This window comes from Protopterus annectens, chromosome 8.part0 (assembly GCF_019279795.1).
Source record: "Protopterus annectens isolate FY-2018-M chromosome 8.part0, PAN1.0, whole genome shotgun sequence".
Lineage (NCBI taxonomy): Eukaryota > Metazoa > Chordata > Ceratodontiformes > Protopteridae > Protopterus > Protopterus annectens.
The window spans coordinates 306,971,213-306,984,505 of NC_056741.1; the positions used below are offsets into that span (position 1 = coordinate 306,971,213).

The 13,293-nt window shown below is 39.0% G+C and overlaps 1 protein-coding gene across 1 annotated transcript in view; it reads left to right on the forward strand.

Annotated features, from left to right (window-relative positions):
- NTRK1 (neurotrophic receptor tyrosine kinase 1) overlaps positions 1-13,293 on the forward strand; it is a 921,476-nt gene that overhangs the window by 642,854 nt on the left and 265,329 nt on the right. The window contains exon 13 of the mRNA XM_044079803.1: positions 5,721-5,851. Coding sequence (XP_043935738.1) covers positions 5,721-5,851 — 131 coding nt within the window. The remainder of the gene's footprint in view (positions 1-5,720; positions 5,852-13,293) is intronic.

Below are 13,293 nucleotides of genomic sequence, written 5' to 3' on the forward strand. Positions count from 1 at the left end.
TTGTATTTATTACTTATATATTTGATTATGAATATAATTGGTTTTGGATATACACATTTATATATTCTTTAAGGTTTTAACAGTGTTTTTATATAGAATACATACATATATGTACTGTAACTTTAAATCTGTTTTGATTTTATTGGCTGTTCTTTAATTGGAAGAGTATTTAAGTTGTTTCTTTTCATATTGCATTTGATAAGTCTGATGAAGCATTCTTAGAAACACAAAAGCTCTTATTTTGTTGCAATAAATTTTCTTATTAATTGGTTGGCTCCAATAGTTGTGGTATACCTCTGTTTCTTTTTTCTGGATTCATATTTACAGTGATTGAGCTATTAACCCCCAAAAAGCAGGTCTCCACATTCAGCAGCACTTGAATTGTCTGAGAAGTTGCACTCATCCATTACAGAAAATAAATAAATAAACTGAAATTATGTATTCTGCTCGTGATCCTTGTACAAAGTTGCTGCAATATTTTATATTTCTGTAGTCAATATACTTGTTTTCAGGTCCCATACCCCACAGATGTACATACCCCTAAACTGAGTTCCTGAAGTAAGGGGCATGAATTTCGCAAGAGGATAATGGGAAAAGCAAACGCTGGTGCTAACAGATTAATTTGCCAAGAAAACAAGACATGGCTGCTCAGAGAACCAAACCAGGGAGCTAGTCTAATTTATAGAGAAAGATAAACAATGTTCTACCTACCTGAAGAATGAGTTGTCTTGCTTTACTGCCACTGTTATTACTAAATATGTTCTGTTGACAACCACTGCATCAGTCTTTACTGGTATGCAATTTGTTTACATCTTTTGAGAATCAACATACTTCTTGAAGGGTCATTGTGATTATTATCTGCTGTGTATGTATACTCCATTTTGTTTCCTGATGTCACATATCTGGTAGTGAAGCACTGTTGAACAGGTCAGTTTTGATCATATTACATGTCGATCAGTACGTATCATGCCCCATTCACAGAGACACAACAATAAATAGTAAGGTACTTATATGCTGTAAACCACCGAGAAATTTATGACAGATACATAGAGAGAGAAAAAAGAGTGTTTATGATATTCATAGTGGTTTTTGTTGGTGTTTGACATATATTTACACTCATGTATGTACTCATACATATACAGATAATGCAGCTAAATCTTCCCAGCAATGATAGACTTGAACCACTTGTTATTAGGCAGGAACCTATCCCACACACCCTTCTGTCACCTCAACTTATTTTCCTTCCCTTCCCTTGTTAATTGCCTTTGGCAGTGCCTTCCTGTGAATGTTTTGCACTGTGAATAACATAAATTGTTCCATTGTCATCTTACTCTGCATTAGAAAACATAAAACCTGAGTAAACCTGTCTGGTTAACAGCAGCAATAAATAAACTCTATAATAAAAGGAAAAAAAATGCTGTCCCAGGACCAAGGAGGAGCAGCTGCCAAGTTGGACGCAATCTCTCCTTTGTCTGAACAAGCAAATAAGGTCATGGGTGAAATCCTCTAAGGCTAACTTCGAGTCTAAATTGGCCATATCCACGAAGGACAATCACAAGGCCTTCTTCACATACATCTGCAATCTCAAAGGTAACACCCAAATCTGCTCTGAACTGGTGGTCAAGAACACCACATACACAAATGCAGTAGCTATAACCTACCTGCTGGCAAACAGTTTCAGTGAAACTTCACTCCCCTGTCCTCACTCTCCTGTCCCCACCATCAGTAAACCAGGACATCCCCAGAACCTGCCCCCTCCCCTCATCACCAGGGAGCAGGTCTTCGATGCCCTCTCAAAGGCAACAAATACAGCCTCCATGGGACCCAACAGCATCCCTGGCTATGTCCTACATGAATTCAGGCATGAGATCTCACCACCATTAGACACCCTATTCAAAAGAATGCCTGACCACCAGCTTCATGCCAGCCAAATGGAGGACAACCACTGTCATCCCTCTACACAAAGGTGGAGCAGCCACTGACCCAGGCAATTATAGGCCCATCAGCCTAGCTAGCCTGATCTGCAAGGCCATGGTACGCATTATCATGGACCTTATATACAAGGACATTGGCAACCTCTAAATGCTTGACTGCACATAGTTTGGTTTTGTCCAAGTGAGATCATGCCTGTTAGACTTGGTCAACATCTTTAAAACAGTCACCACAGGTATGGACAAATGGAAGACAGTGCACACTGCCTACCTTGACCTAGCCAAAGCCTTCAACACTATTCCCCACTAAAGCATAATAGATAAACTCTCCCAGCTAGGCATCAACCTGTATGTTCTCAGATGGGTAGCTAATGGCTCACTGATAGAACCCACTCAGTCAAAATAGGGGAAGCCACCTCTAGTAGTAGACCTGTAATGAGCGGTGTACCCCAAGGATCAGTCTTGGGGCCTCTACTGTTTGGGATATACTTTTTTGAGGTGCAAGCCAAAACCAGTGGTCTGTGGCTGACCAAGTTTGCAGATGACTGCAAGTTTAGTGCTGACTTAAATTCTTCTAGTGATGTGAACATCCTCCAAGAGGGCCTTACCCAAACCAAAGACTGTTGCCAAAAGCATGGTCTCAAACTGAATGCCAAGAAATACATCATTGTCCCCTTTGTGGAAAATGGTGCCCCTACTAATTATCACATTAATAATGACATGCTAAGCATGCAGTCAGTCATGAGGGACTTGGGCACTCAAGATGATAGCAAACTGACTTTTGACCACCATGTTGTCTCCATTATATAGAAGGCTTTCTACATGTCCCATTTCGTAAGTAAGGGTATTTCATCCAGGAATGAGGAGGTCATAACATCCCTGTACTCCTCCCTTATCAGACCCATTATTAAATACAGTGCCTCCTTCAGCATGTACCTTGCCAAGCATATGGAACAGCTGGAGACACCACAGAGGTTCCTGACCAGGAAAATCCAGGGTCTCAAACACCTATCCTATACAGATAGGCTAAAAGCCCTGTCCCTCAAATCAGTCTCATATAGACTGCTCAGAGGTGACCTGTGTCTGGCATACAAGGCCGTCTCAGACCCAGCCTTGATGGAGTTGTTGCATATCCGTAAGTCAAGCTCCACTCGAGCAACCCACATGCAAGGCCTCAATCTGGTCTATGACATTAATAGAACTTGTTGGCAGGATAGATTTGTGTCCCAGTGACTCCCCTATCTGTGGGACAGGCTTCCTCTCCATGTCAAGCAAAGTACCTCACTAGCCCTCTTTAACAGGAACCTGGACAACTGGATGAGAAACAGAAAATACACCCCTGGGAATCTCAACTGTGTCCCAGCTGGACAGGGGAAGCAGGTGCTGACTTTGTGGGAACATGGGCGAAATTCTTGGTTAGGCTTATAAGGGCCTTTGGAAAAATAGCCTAGTATCGTCCTATGAACCTATGAAGCAGCTTGTTGTAATGGAAATCTGGAGCATATGTTTTCATGTGCAGAAACCTCCATTACTGCAGTATAAGGTGTTTCTCTACTATTCTACTACATAGGATGCTGACATTGCTGAGAATCCAGTGTAAGTGCTGAAGTTGTACAGGTTTAATTGAAATATGTTACACTAGCACCTCACCAGGATGACAGTGACATATGCTTATCAGTGCAAAGCCTGGTTCCTTTGATTATAGTCTGCATTTTGGATGAGAATTAAACTGTTGAGTATGAGTCATAATAATAAATGACATTGAACTGAATAATTATCCCCTTCCGTAATTCACTGCACTGTGCCAGTTCCTGATAGGTGGTAGAGAAGAAAGGCAGAAATTGTAACACTGCAACTATGAGACCTGCACATTATTAATACCAAATAGCCCAACAAATTTCTTTCTTCCTGCTTGCTCAAACAGAATAATCTAACAGTTTTGACCTAATATGAGAATAAAGTACTATAATCTTGGAACAATTAAAGAAGGCTCAAGTGGAGCAAAACTCTTGGCAAATACCTTAAGAAGCATTGAAAGCTGAGGGATAAATGTAACAGAGTGGCTTAGTACACATTAAAGTGAGCTGCATGTAGGAAGATAAGCACATGTTATGGACTAAACCGGAGGTTTGCAACCTGCGGCTCTTCCACCCTTCTGCAGGGCTCCCTGTAGCTTTGAAAAATAATGGTCACTCTGCCACAAGACACACACACACACACACACACACACACACACACACACACACACACACACACACACACACACACACATACACACAGCGACTAACTGATCCTGATATAAATCCCAGCAAAGGAACAAAAATAGGAATGGATTTTAAATATTGCTCTTATAAACATAGTTCTTTTATATACATAGTATAATAACTATACATAAAACTTTATACATTGTGTTATCTTCATTTTAGGGGTCGAATAGAATTTGTGGCTCCAGATGAATTTTATTTGGTGGGAGAGGGGCCAAAATGGCTCTTTTGATAGTGAAGGCTACAGAACCCTGAACTAGACTATTCATAAATATAATGCAAAGCTGCATAAATACATTGTGCAGACTGGTTAACGTGCCCCCATAGACTGAGGTAGTGACAGGTGGCACACAAAAAAATAATAAAATCCTACTTCACAGGTGTGTATTATACACCATTGTATGCTATGCATTCAGGAGCCATTACTGACTTACTGTCTACAGCACAGGAAATCCCATTGTTTATATATATATATATATATATATATATATATATATATATATATATATATATGTGTGTGTGTGTGTGTGTGTGTGTGTGTGTGTGTGTGTGTGTGTGTGTGTGTATATATATATATATATATATATATATATATATCTCAATAGATAGCTATATGTATATGTATGTGTGTGTATGTATATATATATATATATATATATATATATATATATATATATATATATATATATATAATATTGATTTTTAAAATTATGCAGTGATGTCGCCTCTCATATTTATATATTAAACAACACATAAACAGGGAAGGGAGTCTGGGAAGGAAAGCCAGATATACTGTGTCAACTGTATATGGTTCTGGTCCCATCACTTACGTAGCTGGGACCAGCATGTATTCAGCTGTAGTACTGCTCCTAAATGGTGTATAATCCTGAGGAGGCAGAGGACATCTGCATGCACACTTCATGTGGCTACAGAATGGGGTAGGACCATGTCCAAGGACATTGTTTACCAGGCTCCCTGAATCACACACTGCTTTGTATGCCATTCTGTTGTATAGTAGACCTATTTTTATCTGACAAATATTCATGCATCCCACCTAGTGACACCAAATGAGAAGTTATAGACAATAAAAAAACAACAGCTATGTATAGTTGAATTTGAATTAGTTCATATCACTAGTTTAGTAAAATGGTGTCTATAAGTGTCATTACATTCAGAAACTGGATTTCCATACCATAATGTACTTCACTTCACTTCAGTGTGTCCACAACACATTAGCAACTAGTATTCATTGCCTGTGTATATTTCTGGCCCTGAGCATTGTCTTAACTCAATTCTGCTTGAATTTGGTTTCTGCTTATGAACTGTTGTGACCACAGACTAGCATAGGAAACTGATGACATTATCCAGAATCCCATGCTGTTCTGCATTTTTTAATGTTTTGAAATAGCCAGGGCTAAAGTGATTTGTGCATAGAAATGCTCTGAACAAGAAAATACCCCTGTTTGTTCTTATAACAATCAGCCACTAATGTAAATCCTATTTACAGTGTGTTTTGCATCTCCAGGTGTTCATCATATTAAGAGACGTGACATAGTCCTAAAATGGGAGTTAGGAGAAGGAGCTTTTGGGAAGGTCTTCCTGGCTGAATGCTACAATCTTACTCCTGACCAGAACAGGATGCTCGTAGCTGTTAAAGTAAGAGACTCCCTGAACTTTTTATCCATTTCTTAATTTTTATTTCAGAACTAATGGTGCAATTTTGCACTGTTGTACAGAAAATAATTAGCTTTAAACTGGTGTTACATTCTTCCTTGTCACAATAATTTCTGTGTTTCCTAACTGCAGATCTCTTTATCTTCTGCTTCGTTAACATCTCTCAGGTTTTATTTTCATACTCGTCCTATTATACCCAAGCTTACTTCTGACTAGTTCTGCATGGATTACTTGCAGCTCATATGTCTGTAGGCATTTACTAGACATAAGGTCCAGTAGACCGTTGAGGAGCCGAGCCCAATTTCCCAATCAAAACAAAGCACTATCTGGTTAAGTGAATGGCTCAAGATCACACAAAAGGACAAATGAAGGCTGAAGGAATAATCTAGAGAAAAATGACATCCCTTTTGACGTATAACAACCTGAGTTTTGAAAGACATAGAGGGTAAATAAAAATATTAATTTTGATCTTGAAGGTAATGGGGCAAACATTTCAATATAGAAGTTTAAAAATATTGAGGGTGGAGGTGTCCTTTCTGCTTTTGTTTGCCATCAAACATTCTTGATAGACAAAGATGCCAGTACCATAGCTAATGCAGGGCAGGTACTCTGACTGCAAACTGTTATGGTGCACATTCAGAATCCCTGGTATCACAGATGAGTTGCAGATCAAGCACATGTGTAGTAGTGACAATGAATTATTGATCAGTTTCTGATGTCATAGCTGCTTAAATGAAGATGCACATAGCAGCTATAGCAATGATCTGGTACATCTACAGGTACACAGTTTTTGTTTTTTGTCCTTAATTTCAGGTTTAGGGAGTGCCCAGGTTGCCAGTTGACATAGTTACAGCTCTGAAATCGTTGTCAATAAACATGCAATATTATTTAGGGGTGATCAGGAAAGGTGTGTGCTGTACGCTACTAAAGCTAATGTAATTAATAAAGGGTACACTGTAAAGCTAATGTAATTAATAAAGGGCACACTGTAAAGTTTGTGTTTACTTGTTTTTAACTCATTAGTTAGTAATTATATATTTTGGACAGGTAGGTGGACCGAACTGCAGGGTTCCACTTCACCCATGGTATAGTTGCAAAAGCATACAGCAACACAACATAATATTTCAGTTTAGGTAAATGACAGCTATAAATACTAAAATAAAAGTACAACGTGAATAAGTTTCAAAGAATATTAGATTTGGTATAGTGAAAAGAAATAAGGTATGTTATCAGTAAACAAACTAAAGTGAGAGGATGAGAAGCTGTGGAAGATAAAATAAGTGAATAGAAAGAAAACTCAGTAGGATAGGAGTTGGAAAGCTGCATTAGTAGTTTCACTGAGGTAAGAGGTCACCATATAAATGCAATGCACACAACAGACAGATATCAGCATTAATTAAGTAAGCAAATTCTTGTCAAGTAAGCAGGATCTATTGTAAGCAAGAAACAATAAAACAGTGGGACTAGGTAGAACATGTCGTACTGTGACCAAAGAGAAAGGGTTTACAGTCTAAGCTGAGCATGAACTTGGGAGATGTAAGTTACTGATAGAGTAGCTGGAGTAAAGCAAAAAGAGAAAAGATATCAAGTATCTGAGGAAGAAGACAAATTAACCCAAATGGAGAATCTCCTAAATGGGGGTTGAGTAAATGAAGGTGGACCCACAAAGAATAGGCAGATATTTTGGTTTCTCAAATGTGTGTTAATGCTTTTCCTTTAAGGATGACTATGAAAATGAAATGACAGCTTTTTGTTTTATAGAATTTGAAGTTTGTATTTGAATTGATTTATATAGGAATAATAATTGGAGATCATATTTAAGGAATGGTTAGACAATGCATTTTAAAGAATATCAAGCTTCTTTATTGAGGAAATTGGTAACCTAATAACAGCCTCATCACAATGATGAGCTATTCCTGTGCATATATTCTACATACTGTTAAATAAAAGAAAGCTACCAGAAACAGAAATGGATTTTTGAAAGACTGAATGGTGTCTAGGTAAGTGGTATGGGAATGTGTATGTTTAGGTTTATATGAGAGTATTTATCTTTGGTGCTAAAGAGTTTGGCTTCTATTTCATTTACAGTCATAGTAAGTTGATTTTGAGTCTGAGGGAGAGAAGGGACAGGTCCTCTTTGCAACTGAATTTGATGCATTTAGCATATAGTACTGACTTAATTATGACTATATTTTGAGTGTATCAGATTACATTCTCTCAGAGGTCATTTGTAAGGTCATTTTTCAAAAAGATGGAGTTTAAAAAGGCCAAATAATAATTGGTACTGGAAGTTGTGGCCATTGTAATTGCATCCATTAACACTGTAGCCATTTAGAAAGCTTAGCATTCAGTTCTTACTATACCAAATGAGCCTTGTTTAACCAACTATGTTGATGACTCCAAACTGTATAACACTTCGGTAAAGGATACCACAGTTCGCAAAGATGGTCTACAAAGACACATAGTGCACTAGTAATGGCTTACTTTAAATGTTAGTGATTGTAACTTCATGAGAGTTGGCAAAAAAGTAAATACATTATGATCAAATTATAAAAAATTACATCATCACTAAAGATCTATGGACAATAGTATATTGCAGTTTAAAACCAGTGTACATTAATGAAAGTCAGGAAAACATACTGTGTAGCCCATCTAGTTCTGAAAGGTATGTCTACTTAATACTTTATCTAAGAACATCATTACACCATTTCATACCTCATTAATTCAACACATTATTGAATACCATTATTGTGTTCTCTGTCATTTGCCAAGTGACCTGAAATAACATCAAACAGTATCATTCCTTGTTATGAAAGTCAAATGGGTGTAAAACTCTAACTGTTGGAAAGGCCTCAAGAGTTGTGATTATATAATGTTACCTATATGTTACCAATACACCACCTCTTCCTGGTTTATAAGGCAGTATCTGATCAAATTCAATAAGAAAGTCTTTGCCTGGAATGCATTCATGGGGAGCTATTATCAGATAGGTGGTGAATCTTCTACTAAAGCTAAATATTTATATAATAATGGAAAAAAAACAGAAATTACATTCCAAACATTCCCAAATAAACACTCACAATATGCACCATCACCAAACCACTTTGCTATGATAAATCATTTTGTGGCTTAGCCTGCCAGAGCTAATGGCTGAAATAATGTTTTGCCCATAGTGTATATAAGTAAAGGGATCCATTTACTTGGCTGTTGTAAAAGTTTTATGGGTACAATCAAGGCCAGATCAGATTCATGACAGCAGTATGGACTGTAATATTATCTTTAATGATTAAAGTTACCTTCAGTGTTCCAGATGTTTTTTATTATGGCTTCTTTTCTATCTACTACTTTAACTGTTTTGTGGCTTTATTAAATACACACCCATTCATAATTCATAGCTAGTAAGATTCACAAGATCAGCCATTTTCATATTATCAGTTTGCAGTTTCATCTACATCTACATCTATAGCTATAAGTATAACATATTTAGCACTGTTTAATTTCTACTAATTGTTTTAAGCAAAATATTATGTTACATCTAAGACTGCTTGATATTTGTAATGTGCAATTATAAAGTGCAGGTTACCATTATAGGTGTCATGAAGATGCTAATTTTAAAGGTTCAAAAGGTCAAAATAATATTACTGATGTACTGCAAATTATAGCTGCCAAATCGTTTTACAAAATGGATGTGTTAACTGATACATTCTTTTTACTTGTAGCTATGTTCCTAAAAATGTTACCCTGTGTGACTTAACTGTGCCACTTGGTTTAAAAGGAAAGAAGTGAGTTGATTTCTGGATTGGTGATAAGATAACTTTTTCTAACATACTTTCAAAACTTTGGGCATTGAAATATGATAACGTGAAGCATGGGGAATGCATTGTCTTAGTTTCAAATCAGTCAATATGATATGCCAGCTGTCATGAAAAATCATTACATTTCCGTAATTCAGGTCAGGAAAATACAACACTGGAAATAATTTTTTTCTTTCAATTGACTTTTCTTCTAAATGTTAAGAAGACATTTGTGGATATCTGTGCATACTGAGGCCTGTTTTTTAGGGATACCTCTATTTCAAGTGAAACAATTTTCCAAACTGTGTCTAGAGTAAACTCTAAGTATATCAGAATGCTTTGCAAAGTCATTCCCCAGGATTCATCAACTGAAAATTCTATGCAGGAACAGTGTAGCCATTCCTGCACGAAATATGGCCACCGAGCAATCCAGCAAATAACTGATCTGACGTACACGAGCGTGCCTACACTGTTCCTACATGAATTTGACTGCAGAATGCTAATCACCTCATTTGCTGGTGAAAAAGAACAGTGTTATTTGTAGAAATGTATTCTGTTCTTAACTAAATACATTTCTGCAAATAAAATGGAGGCATGACAGCTCACAAAAAGCATGTATTATAGTGTTTAGGTATGTCAGTGGCCAAATATATGGCCATTGGCATGGAAAACTGATTATTTTTTATAAAAATCAGTTATTTTTTTGCTGATCTTGGACATTTAAGCATAGGGCAGTGGCACAAAAATGGGATCGTGCCAAAAATAAAAAAAAATGAGAAAATTCAGTTTTAGTGGAAATTTGCATTTTGCCACTACTTTATGGCATACAGAATCAAAACAATACCAATGAACACTGCTTGTCAAGGGGAAAGGCTCCATGTTAGTACAGTAACTATGGAATAAGGCAGTGGGGTGTGCAAATGAGAGGAAATTTACTGAATCACAAAAATCTTCTAAGTCCCAAACTGCACCTAATCATGTAGGTGCTCTAGCACAATAGTGTAAGTAGGAGGAGCAATAGACAAGAAAGTGGTGGTGTGTTAGGCATGTTGTAAGCACATTGGAGCTCAATGGCACAGAGATAAGCTTAGCTAAGGACAGCTAAGCAAGAGGATGTGTCTGAGGCTGTATTGACTTATTCCATGAAATGAGGAGCATGTTCATGCCCAGCAGAGGGACATTTATTCCTGTTTACATTAGCTAAATTGGTTTGTGTGGTGCACTCTGGGTCTAAAACAAAACAAAAAAAAAAACAGAAATAGCAGGACTGTTTACATTTGGGCACTGGGTTTGCGCGGCACACCTTGGGGCTTAAAAGGGGTGGAAATGAAAAGAGAAAAAAAGAAAAAAAAGGAAAACAGCAGAATTAAAACAATCAAGTACAAATAACATAGCTGGCAGATGGAATGCATCATAGTCAGCCAATCATACAGGCAGCATCTGCAGCACAACAGTATAAAGTATGAAAACACCTTACAGTCTGGTTTTCCCCACAAACTCTGCACCATTGGTGTACTCAGGCGGGGGACTTTTAACTGGAAAAATGTTAGGGGCTGCCATTGCTTTGATCCATCAGTATGTGCTAGAGGCTGAGGGTGGAGAGGAGGATAATGCTGACAACCGCCACAGACCAAGGAAAAGGAGAAGAGTGTTCAGACCCAGGGTAACCTACCAGGGGCTACATGATCTGGAAATAGTACAGCGCTACAGGGTGGACAGAGACATACTGCAGTGGTGTCACAGGCATCTGCATCCAGAGTACTCCACCAGTTCCTGGATGCTATGCTACCACATGCCGGTGAGCACATTTACTTCCCCAACACCTGTGAGGGGATGACCAGCAATGTGCATCTCTTCCACCATGTAGCAGAATACCCAGAGGTACTGGGTGCCATAGACTGCACACACATCCACATCAAAGGACCACCCAATGAACAGAGTAAGGTTTACATAAAACTCAAGGGATTCCCCTCCATCAACTGCTAGGTCATGTGCAATGCCCAGGGCATTATCATGAATGTGTGTATTGGCAACCCTGGTAGCTATCAGGACTCCCACATCTGGCATTCGTCACAGCTGTACCAGACATTTGACAGTAGGGGCATCCCATATGGGCATGTGGTGGGGTATGCTGGCTCTGCACTGGAGCCATGGATTATGATTATGATTGTGATACCCACAGAAATGCACACAAACCCACAGAAGAATGCCCTAATGAGGCACACATGTAAACCAGGATCATTATAGAGTGTGTGTTTGAGATGCTCAAGTCACGGTTCGACTGCCTTAACATATCTGATGGAGCCTTGCAGTACTTTCCAGCCAAGTGTGCACACATGTTCATAGTATGTGCCATGCTGCACAATATGATCCTGCAGAACAGCTACAGCAGGAACAGTATGGGGAAGGGCCACACAACCCACCACCATTGCCAAGGTCCCCACAGGCACTGAGGAACTCGCAGGAGGAGACTCCTGAGCCTGCTTCTGTAGGCAGACGGAGGTGTGCCCAGTTTGTTCAGGCCTTGGCAAAGAGGCAATGCATATCACACACACTGACACTGTAGCGACCCCAGGGACTAACACCTCTCTCTGACTCGCACACACAGTAAAATGGATGACACACACATCACATTACCTGTAACTTACCATGTATAGGCAGTACACTATGTGCATCCAACATCGGTGACCCTCAAACACTGTCCACACAACTGCTGCAAGCACAAGGTAAGTCAGTTTTCTTAACAATAAATGAATGGATTAGTATATTTTGCTAGCATATCTCTGGTAATGTTGCATGCATGCAAGGGAATGGGGTGGCCAACTGGGATAGCAGCACACAACTGAGAGCTATGTGGGACACCAGGAAATGTCTGCCCAAAACTGGTCTCCACACACTATGCAGTAGTACCTAAGGTGACAAATCCCACTTCAGTATATGTGTGGGGACAACTAACTGGGGGGTCATAGGTCACAGGCATGGATGCCAGTGTGGGGGTCCTATAACCACCCCCACACCCACACAGCAAGTCAGCTGTAGAAAACCACAGAGAAATGTCTGGTAAAGGCATACAAATAGAGGCAATGTTGAATAAACCCCCTACAGACGCACACAGTGATAGCACACCAGGACCCACAGTTGCAGTAAGGCTATGAAGGGTAAGAAGTCTGAAACTAAAAAGTATACCAGTATAATCGGACCTGTGCTCTTTACTGATATGCCTCTAGTCCCCAAGACAGGGCACAATAGTATAGTAAATTTAACCAAACTGTAAAGCAAATATCAGCACAGTCAGTGCAAATGTGTACAGATGACAGATGTGCCCCCCCATATACCTACACAAATGCAATAACATGGATGTTTGCAGGGAAATAGCAGCATAGCACACATTGGCAGAGCTTTATCAATACATATGAAAACATGTTGCCTGTCCACAATATGCAGAGGTCAATGAGCTATGTGAATGGCTGATTAATACTGTCTGGATCTGACCTGCATGTTCTCCTGGCAGTCGTCTTGTAGTGCCCTAAGTACAGTGCTGCCGTTGATATGGCCATGTGTAGATAACTGCAGTGCCAACTGTTATGCATGTCAGTGACACCCACTGCTCTGCCACTGACATACCTGGAA